This window comes from Elaeis guineensis, chromosome 1 (assembly GCF_000442705.2).
Source record: "Elaeis guineensis isolate ETL-2024a chromosome 1, EG11, whole genome shotgun sequence".
NCBI classification, from domain to species: domain Eukaryota; kingdom Viridiplantae; phylum Streptophyta; class Magnoliopsida; order Arecales; family Arecaceae; genus Elaeis; species Elaeis guineensis.
In genome coordinates this window covers 116,933,061-116,943,058 of record NC_025993.2, presented here as the reverse complement: position 1 = coordinate 116,943,058, position 9,998 = coordinate 116,933,061, and the positions used below count along the sequence as shown (strand labels likewise).

The 9,998-nt window shown below is 36.0% G+C and overlaps 1 protein-coding gene across 1 annotated transcript in view; it reads right to left on the bottom strand.

Moving 5' to 3' along the window:
* The window catches only part of LOC105038777 (SUPPRESSOR OF GAMMA RESPONSE 1), an 8,740-nt gene extending 391 nt beyond the window's left edge, over positions 1 to 8,349 (bottom strand). The window contains exons 1-6 of the mRNA XM_010914672.4: positions 8,095 to 8,349; positions 5,924 to 6,062; positions 1,863 to 2,049; positions 1,285 to 1,781; positions 144 to 455; positions 1 to 47 (exon numbers count right to left, since the gene is read on the bottom strand). The exon at positions 1 to 47 is cut by the window's left edge and continues 391 nt beyond it. Coding sequence (XP_010912974.1) covers positions 1 to 47; positions 144 to 455; positions 1,285 to 1,781; positions 1,863 to 2,049; positions 5,924 to 6,062; positions 8,095 to 8,102 — 1,190 coding nt within the window. The 5' untranslated portion in view covers positions 8,103 to 8,349. The remainder of the gene's footprint in view (positions 48 to 143; positions 456 to 1,284; positions 1,782 to 1,862; positions 2,050 to 5,923; positions 6,063 to 8,094) is intronic.
* Positions 8,350 to 9,998: the final 1,649 nt, after the last annotated feature.

The window sequence follows — 9,998 nt, the reverse complement described above, 5'->3', positions numbered from 1 at the left end:
CGGTCTAGCCAACTTGTGATGCTTTCTTGTGAACCAAACTGCAAGTCCTGTTAACAATATAGATAAAAGAAAAGAACATTTTATTAGCAGATCTTATCACAAAAAATAAAAGTAATAGAAAGGATAAAAGTGGCAGATCTTACAGCAAGCTGAAAATCTGGTGGTGTGTCCATTATGATGTCATCAAGATCAGAGAACCCACAAAGTGTATTGGCTTTTGTCGCAGCTGTCTCATTCTTGTCACCATTGAAGTTTGGATGGTAAAAACAATCTTCAATAGGAGGAAAAGAATCAAGCACTTCATGGCACAACAATGACTCATCCAGATTGTTTGGATCTGGTTCTTCAACAGCTTGAGATTCACCAGCCCACCAGACACAGCTCTCACCTTCATCCGTTAAACGAACCACAGGTAAGGGTGCTGAGGTCACCTCAACTTCTGGATATGGTTCGTTCTGCATTGAAAAAGTCAGCATAAAAATTCACTAATGAGAAACAAGCACTGCAATTCGGAACTACTTTATGAAGGGTACGTTCATGCATCTGGAAAAAAGATGTGACCAGAGATTTAATTTATTTTTTCCTCCATCTTTTTCAAATGTGATGTAGTACAAAATACGTACAAGACAGGAACTCAAAAGAAGGAAAAACAGACAAGAATCTTAAAAATAGTTCAGTGATAACGAGCCCAGGGCCCTTTATTCTTTCTAAGTTTTTTAAATCATCATACCATCTATCTCAGCAGACAGCCAATCTAGGTGAAGATGAAAAGACATAAATTCTAGAAGAGCCAAGGTATCATGGTATTTCAGCCTAGATATAAATGATATTTTGGCCTATAATAAAGACAGACATATTGAAAAATCAGATGATACAGTAAAAACAAGATTAAATATGATGTTAAGCATTGATTTCAGTAAATTGTGACAAAGACACCAAATTATATAGCAAAAAAGAGACTAAAGATCATTGATAGATGCATATTGTGTAGGAAAACATCTCAGAGAACATCAATTCACATCTGCCAAGATATCACGAGCAGACATTTCATATATATTGTACTGGCGCATGCTCAATACCAATATAAACAATGGCTGGTCTGAGATCTTAGCCTGGATGAGTATCATGTTTGTAAGTCAGTTAGAATGTCAAAAATTGCTAAAAATATATGCTAGAAAACAACTCACAATGCAAGCTTTCAAAAATATACCAGAAATCACATTAGTATAAGCAGGTGAAAATGAAAAATATTGACCACCTGAATAAAGAGCGATTTCTACTTACATGGCCTGGCAAAGCCTGTAGATTATGCTCATCAGTGTCAAACGGAGAATTCTTTTTTGACCGGGGTGGCTGTGGAGTATTTGTCTTAGGGGTTCTAGGACTAACCCTGACAGCAAACATGTCAGGTTCCTCGTTGACTGGATGAATGCCATTCTTATCTGTTTGCTTGACCTGCTGTTGAAAGAAAATTTTTGAAACCACAAGTTCGCCATCCTTTTCATCTTCGTCAGTCCCAAGATGGTACTGATGCATCACCCAATTAGCCTTATCTGGTTTGCCACCACCTTTTGAACTTCTGTATAGCACCATTATTTTTTTCCAGCCTTTGTGAACACCATTCTCTCGCACAGGTTTAGTTTTGCCTGTCTTGTGCCACCTTACACGCTCCTCAGACTTATCGCATTCATCATGGATCTTACGGCGCTTACGATGGCCAGATGCATATGCATTTGATATTCTATGAAAGAAATGAACACTGCTACCATCTTTCTTGATACCTGTTGCAAAGAATAACTTAGTGGCTAAAATTTAGATCACATCATTGGCAAGAGAAAATTAACATCTAAAGCATTCATTACCAGGGAGATTTATGGGATGTGTATAACAAATTCCTTCATCCTCCTCCACAGTTGGAATAAATTCATCAATAAACATATGGGGCTTCAAATTTCCTTTCCCAACTTTTCCTGCTAAATGTTCTAATAGCTCTACATCAGATGGATCAAACTTAACACCAGCAGGAAGTCCAGGCCATTCTATGGTAACCTGCAAAGTAAAAAAGTAGTGACAAAGTAACTTTTTTTAGACACTAACATACCATTATACCCTCAATTACTTCTGACAAGGAAGCCAGAATTTATTTAAAATTATCATGATTATATACAGGTAAAACAAATAGAATAATATAAGAAAAACCAAGCCATGATTATAATTAATCATAGATGTTTTGATTCATAAGAATTAGATTGCTCCAGGCATTTATACTTAGATACAGAAAAAAGAGAGATAACTTTAATGAGCATATACGTAAAAGTAGGAAAGTATGCCTGCATTCTATTTTTCTCACATCGAACAATCCTTGCTTTCCTGAAAACTGGTTACTCCAACGTAAAGTACTTTGATAAAGTCTACTACCAATTCTTCACACCCAACTTATAGGTGCAAAACAATGGTGCATCCTCTAATTAGAAACATGAACATAGTGGACATATTAAGACAGGCAAAGCAGGTTGCAGATGAAGTCAGTATCTGTGTGGGCAGCCTCAAGCAAACTGGTTAAAACTTACGCATAACATTCTCTACACTTAAATAAATTGTTCATAAACTGTTTTGAGTGTGCTTAACATTGACTTGTTCCCATTGTTCACGGGCAACAAGAAACTATCCTCCGGATAAAACTTATATAGTCCACAATGAAACAAATGAAATCAACATTGCGAAACACCATGGTAATTGTCATGCAAAACCAGAAAAATAATTTTTGTAACATCTGATCCAAATTCAGGTTCTCAGCTCTTGTAAATTATGCAGTAAAGCCACATAATTTCCTAAGGTGTTTACTTAACTCTCTAGTTCCAAAAAATTGACATGTTCTCAAGTTAACATATGCAAAACTCATGACATAGAATGTATTAAATACCAGTTATTAATGTTAATTAAGAAATTTGAAATTTCAATGGTGTGAAGCTGTGGCCATAACAAAAACTCGACAACTATTTCAGATTGTCTTCAAGCGAAAAGATTCCGAAACTAGTCCTCTGCCAACCGCCTACTTAGTAACTCTTGGCTAGAAAAAAGAAATTACAAACCACCTCCGACACAATCCTCCACTTTAATTTAATCAGCAGTTTATTGCATGAAGAGAACAAATCCTTCATATTGGGCAATAGATTGGATCTTCAGCAAGTTGATTTGCAAAACATCAGATTCGAACTTTCACGAAATGCTTACTTTGTAAGCAAGATCTTGCCCACATGTCATGAAATCCCCAAATTGAGGGATATATATATATAGTTACAAAAGATCAAAAATATGGGTGATTTTCTATTTTAAATCTACATGATTGGCAATCAAATCCCAAGCCCAGTTATCTTGGATCAGTCCCCTGGATCCTTGTTTGAAAATTCTGACTGAAGCATAATGTCTATTATCTAATCAAGTTTCTTCAAATTCTAATGCTCAACTTCCATCAGCATGGTCTTAGGCCTATTACTGTCTACCCTATTACCCACACTGGCATTCCTTTTATTCGAGATGTCTCCAAAAGCTTACATCATATATGACTAAAATATATCAACTTATATTCTAAAATGCATTGGTTATCAAAGACTTTAAGTTTCATTCAGTATGCACATTACTAACTTCAATACTCCTATTTTACAGCATATCCAACATTCTGACCTTATCATTGTTTTATTCAATCTTTGAAATAACTCCAGTAGCATTTTTCCACTACATCAAACCTATTCTATTCTTACATTTCCTAAACGTACCTGTATGTAATGGACGTAGTGAAAGACACCTTATGGTATTTTATCACCAAAATATTAATGAATTGCTTGTATTTTTTATCTCCAACTTAACTTGCAATCAACACATACCCTCTTCATACAACTGGTTTTAGAGCCTTTTAAGACTTCAAAGAAACGATGATCTGCCAAGAAATTGTATTGGTTGTTTCAAAGTCTTACTATACAATTTAGTTACACATGCCTCATAACAAAATACTTTAGTTTTTGCAACAATCTTCATTTACTCCCAATTTTTTCATCAAAAAATTCTCACAACTCTATATTGTCGATTTGTCATTATGGAAAACTAATGATTTTTTGGATAACTTGTCGATTTTAAGCCATGATTCAATTGAAAAAAATGAATGCCTGCTCATTAAGACACTTTATTCTTTTAACCAATTTATCAATCTTTTCTTTTTAATATTCAATATATTTATAAATTTCTCTTGAATGTTTACCAAATCACCAATTTTCCTCTGGCAAGGAAAAATGAACATGATTCCAAATTTCTTTCAATATATGAGTAAATCTTGACATTGTAATAGTAAGTTTACCTGTAAAAAAAAATGAAATGGTGAACAACATATCTCGTGATATATTTCAACTATTAAGTTTTTCCTTCTGTCGTGATTATGGGATATTAGAAAATAATACCTGAGAATTGGATAAGCCACTCAAAATTTCTACAGAAATATATTTCAACGATGAACTTAAAGCTGTTTTTCTTAAAAACAGAATTTGTAACTGGAAAAAATGAAATAGAAACACCAGCTAGCTAACTCAATTTAATATTAAAAAAAATAGAGGTACTAGAAGTAAATCAGCAAGAGACCACTATATACTAGTTTGTCAGTGTATTCAATCATTTCTTAAGGTCCCATGTCTTTCTACACAAGTTCTAACACCACTGTCACCCATCCAGCTCTTAGGATTTTACCTAACCACCCTGTCTTCCTTCAAGCTTCTCACATACATATAGCTTACGCTTTTTCTCTTTTTCAGTACATATGCAGCTTCCACTATTACTCTCCCTTGTGGTTACTAAATCTGCGCACTCAATGACAACTCGTACCAATCACTTTAGACCATGATCATGTTCAACATGAATCAGTTTACCATCACAGTTAAATGTTTAACAAATGATACATGCACGACCATAACCTTAATAAAGTAATTAGTTTTTAGTCGTCTTTCAGCAAACTAACCTATTTAATTATTACATGATCTTATTAATCATATTTGTTTACTTATCAAGCATTTTCCAGATTCCAATGAGAGCTTTTTCATTCTTAAAATCACATTCATGAATTCATGAAAAGAAGATTGATGTGATGCTTCCACTCACATCTAAAAGTTGCTTGGACTGGCAATATTTTTTCATGGGACTCTAAGACTAATATTTAGGCAGAGATATTTAAAGAATAAAATCCAATATGAGTTTTGAAACACTAATTATCATGGTTATCTGTGAGATTCAAAGATATTGTTAAATAATTTCAATATGCAGAGTATATTATTTGCTTGTTTCATTCTTCCCAGAATGCTGACTGTGAGAAACATGAAAAAGAAAAAAAGAAAAGAGGTTCCAGAAGATAATGATTATAACAACTGCTCTGGCATATTGGTCAAAGAATTGCACGAATGATTTAATGTATTATACTTTTAAATAGTTTCAATGGTCCCTAAATTTTCCTTATAAATGATAAATCTCCAATATTTATCATGAGTTAGCAACCTTATCGCATTAGACAAGTACAATGGTATTGAAAATTCATGGCTGGTTTTAACATCAGAGAAGCAACTTTCAGTATCTTCAGTTGCCAAGATCTAATTCACATGGCATGTTAATCATGCAGCAGCTGAATTCTTGATGTAAGTGTTTAGAATAGCTTCATGATAACAAATGGAAGGGTAAAGGCAAAACTTCTGGAACAACTAGGCCTTATTCTGGCAGAGACAATTTATATTATCCAACATGGAAGTTCAACATCAGAAAAGAAAATGATTCCAGCAGAAGACTTCAAATCCAGAAGATTAGCTATAATATAAAACAAACAACCTTGCATCGTAATCATATTTCTAGATAAAATAGGAAAAAGAACAATGAAATATAAATTAGAACTTGCATCACTGTTATCAATAACGTGTTTGCAATTGGGGCATTTGCGACTTGCTTCTGCTTCCAAGTCTTTAATTTGATAGTTAGAAAGGCGGGTGGCATTTTTCACCTTCCTCGCAATTCCCCGACTATTAACAAGCCATGCCCTGTGGGAATGTAAAGTAAGCCAGATAATCAGCTGTCGCAAATATAAAATGTGTCTGATAAGTAATATGTAAACCTTACAACAATTACTGAGTATTGAAAGGAAGATAGACAAGCATTTGATAGTGGGGTGGTAGATTTATCAGGATTGATCAGTAGTATGTAAACCATATACAAGATAAAAGCAATAGATATCCGAACAACAAGATAATATCATGCTAATATACAATACATGGCATTCAAACGGGAATGTTAATGGCGATGTCATCATGGAAGAGAAGTGTTCTAAAAGATGGTTATCCCATCTATGTTATACACTGGTGGCAAAGAAGGGAAGTAATTAAATACAGCAGATGATACTCAAGTCTACAGCTGGAGAACTAATTTTTCTACAACGTCCAAGTCCTTAACCTTAGCTTTTCCACTTTTGAAATGGTATAACATGGAGTTGTGTCACAGTAAAGAAGGTCAATAATTTATTGCAGATGTCTACAATGTATATGGGAGGATTTCAATCCCCAATATCGTTCAGATGTCAAGTTAGGGTGGCAAAAGGTTTATCAACCTGAGCGTCCTTCTATATTATCATTTATTCCCGTTGATAAGTAATATCAAGCTAAATTTCATAGATTTTGCAATCTCTGAGATGTATCAAGCCAGAATATGATTTCCATTAGGTGTTAGCATCATCAACCAGTAAAATCTAAAATTTTGGCACGCTTTCAGTATGCAAGTTTAAAGGCCTCCCATTTGTCAACCAGCATCTTCACCCAACTGCAACAGACTGCATAAAACTAGGCTTGTGACCACCCATTTGACCAATTGACCCCAACGTCTTCAACCAGCTCAAGGCTTACGACCCACACAACTAGAACTATTCTTCCACTCTAAAGAAGATAAGAAAAGAAATTGAGGGCCGCACACTATAAATTGCCCTGAAACCTATATCCAATTCTTTCAATTTCTCTTAAGCCACCTTGCACACCTAGCCAATGATTCTATCAGCATTCACATTGTCACAAACAAAAGCAAGCAGGCAATCCTAGCAAATTTGATATCAAGAAGCCATAATGTCCTTCTTTCATGACTTATCTTTTCAGCAGAGCATAACTTTTTTAGACAGTTTTAACCTTTCAAAGAACTTCCACTGGCAGTCACTTTTCCCACCTTCTCCTAAGATCCTGATGTTTCTTGTGCTTATCTTTTCTTTTTCTTTTTTTTTTTCTTTTTTTTTTTTTGGCATCATAGATCACATCTCCTAACACTCAGATACCTTCGGCTAATCCATGCACTCCTGTCATTTCCACAAAACATTTACTGCTAAAATTAGAAAGCTCGCACCCATCTCGGCGCACGACTTTCGAGTAGTTGCTGAAAAATTAACCTCGCGCAGACCCTGAATCAAACATTATAACCATCGTAATCATAATAAAGACTATTCATCACGCCAGAAAAGAATGGGCGCGAGCAAAATACAACGAAAGATGACCACAGCAAACCATTTGCAAGATCCTAAATTGGGTACCTTGCCGTCTAATTTCATCAATACTAACAAGAAAGAGCAAAAAAAAAAAGGACAGAAAACCAAAGACATTAATAGGTAGCGCCAACAACATCAAGAAAAAAATCTTCTATCAGGATCCAATCGAGCAAATACAACAACATAATCCGATACTCTCTAGCTCCTAAAACCCCCCAAATCTTTTGCACCAATTCCAAAATCTACCCATATCAACAATTCCCCATTAAAAAAAACAAAAAGGGTACTCACCCATCAAGGTGAAATAAAGCCCCAAAGATCAAACCCTTTCCCCCTTCTCCATCAGTTCTCTATTTTAATATCAGGCAACAAATTCAGAACAGGGAGGAAAGGATAAAAACCAAACATAAATAACCCTAGAACGTATCAACGTACTTCCCCGTCAAACTCCAGCACCCTTCATAGGATCTAAAAATAACCCAAAAGAGCATCACAAGGAAGCAATATATCCCCAAAATGGTATCATAAAAGCATTCTACTAGTAGTAATCCTACCTTGCCATCGCTTCAGTAGCTATTCGAGACCAGAGGAGTGTGTGACTGAGGAGGAATAAAAAAGAGGTCCTCCGCTCTTATCTTTCTCCTCTATGCGAAGTAATCGTGGGCGGGAAAATCCCGGTTAGGAGGTTGGGACGCGGTCCGAGCCCGAGGCTCGGTGTACGGAACGAGGGTTTGCCCGCTCGGGTATCGCGATGTGTCGTCTCGGCATGGGGGCCCGCGCGCTTGCTTTCTTCCTCGCCAAGCTAGAGAGGGTTTCGGAATTTGGACTCATGTCAGTGGAAGCAGCAGGGCCGTTACTCGCAGGAAAGCATCAATGGGTTGACTCGACGAGACCCGGTATATTATTGTATCAAGCCTGAGCCCACTTATGTAGGGCCCACTAAGTTTGAAATTGTGTCCGACGTGGCAGATGTGAGGCAAATCTACTTGGATGGCCTGAGTGATATAAATCTAGATCGGCGGCATGCAAATCTGCACTTTGTGCGCCGACTACACCGACTGGCACTTGTATCAGGTCCAACCTATGCGCAGCCTCGTTCTATTAACCGAAGTTGACACGTGTAATGTTCTTGATTGAATGAAGAGAGAGAGAATTTGATAAATGGCTCAAATTAACAAGGGCTCCTGTTTCCTCGTCAACCAATCATGTTATATTACGTCTTGTTAGAACCATTTAACTTGGTTTGAAGCAAACTTGGAAGGAAGAAAGTTGGCAAAGTAGTGAGAACAGATGTGAAGTCTCATAAAACGTTTGAAAGTTGTGTATGGTTGCACATGTGTGTGAGAGAGAACATGCACTCAAGCATTTAGAAATTCATATTTGGCCTAGCTAGCTAATCTATATTTTCAATAAGGTAGGCCAATATCTTCACATATTACTGTAGACACTCTTTAGCTAGGATGAATGATCATCTTTTTTAGTTGTATACAACCTAATCCTTGCCATCCAATTATACTAGATCACACTTGATCCAACCAAACATAGCCAATTCAACCAATCCTAGCCATCTGATCACACTGGTCTAATCATATCCAATCCAACCCTGACTTAAACAACCTAAAACTAGCTATAATAGATCACCTTTGATCATACTCGATCACAGCAAATCATGTTTGATCACACCTACTCCAATCCAAATGTAGCTAATCTAATCCAAATATAGCCATCGAATCACATTCAATCGCACCTAATCACAACCAATCATATCAATCCAACCCAAACCTAACTTTCTAATAACATCCAATTGTATTTAATCACACTCAATCATGCCTAATCATACCCGATCACACTCACTAATGTCTAATCATACCCAATCATATTAGGTTATGCGAGATCATATTTTGTTATACTCAATCTGATTCAATCATAACCGATCACACTCAATCATTTTTTATTATACCCAATCATATTAGATCATGTGTGATTATATTCTATCACGCTTGATCATGTCTAATCATTATTGATTACGAGTGATCATACCTGATCAAATCCAATCACGACCATACCCCAAGGGCCAAATAGAGCATGTGCATCTAACAAGCCTAAAATCATATACTTGCACCAAAACTAAACCTAGCTTGAATCTAATGTAGGCTTAGACTAGATTTATTTGACAGGACGTATTGATGATATCCGCCCCCTCTTTTTCGATCTAGATCATACTGTGAAGATTATTATATCTCGTATGGGTTTGCATGTAGTTAAGATCATCCTTCTTTTTAGCCTCTACCATCCTCCCACCTAAGACTATTTGTCTCTTAGGGTGGCTAGTGGCACCCTCCATCTCAAAAATATATTATGGACTCATGACTAGGTAAAATATATGGCTATTTTTGAAGGAGCAAAAAAATATTGTACGGCTAAAAATGTTCATGCTAAAGCCATGAGTTATTCTTTC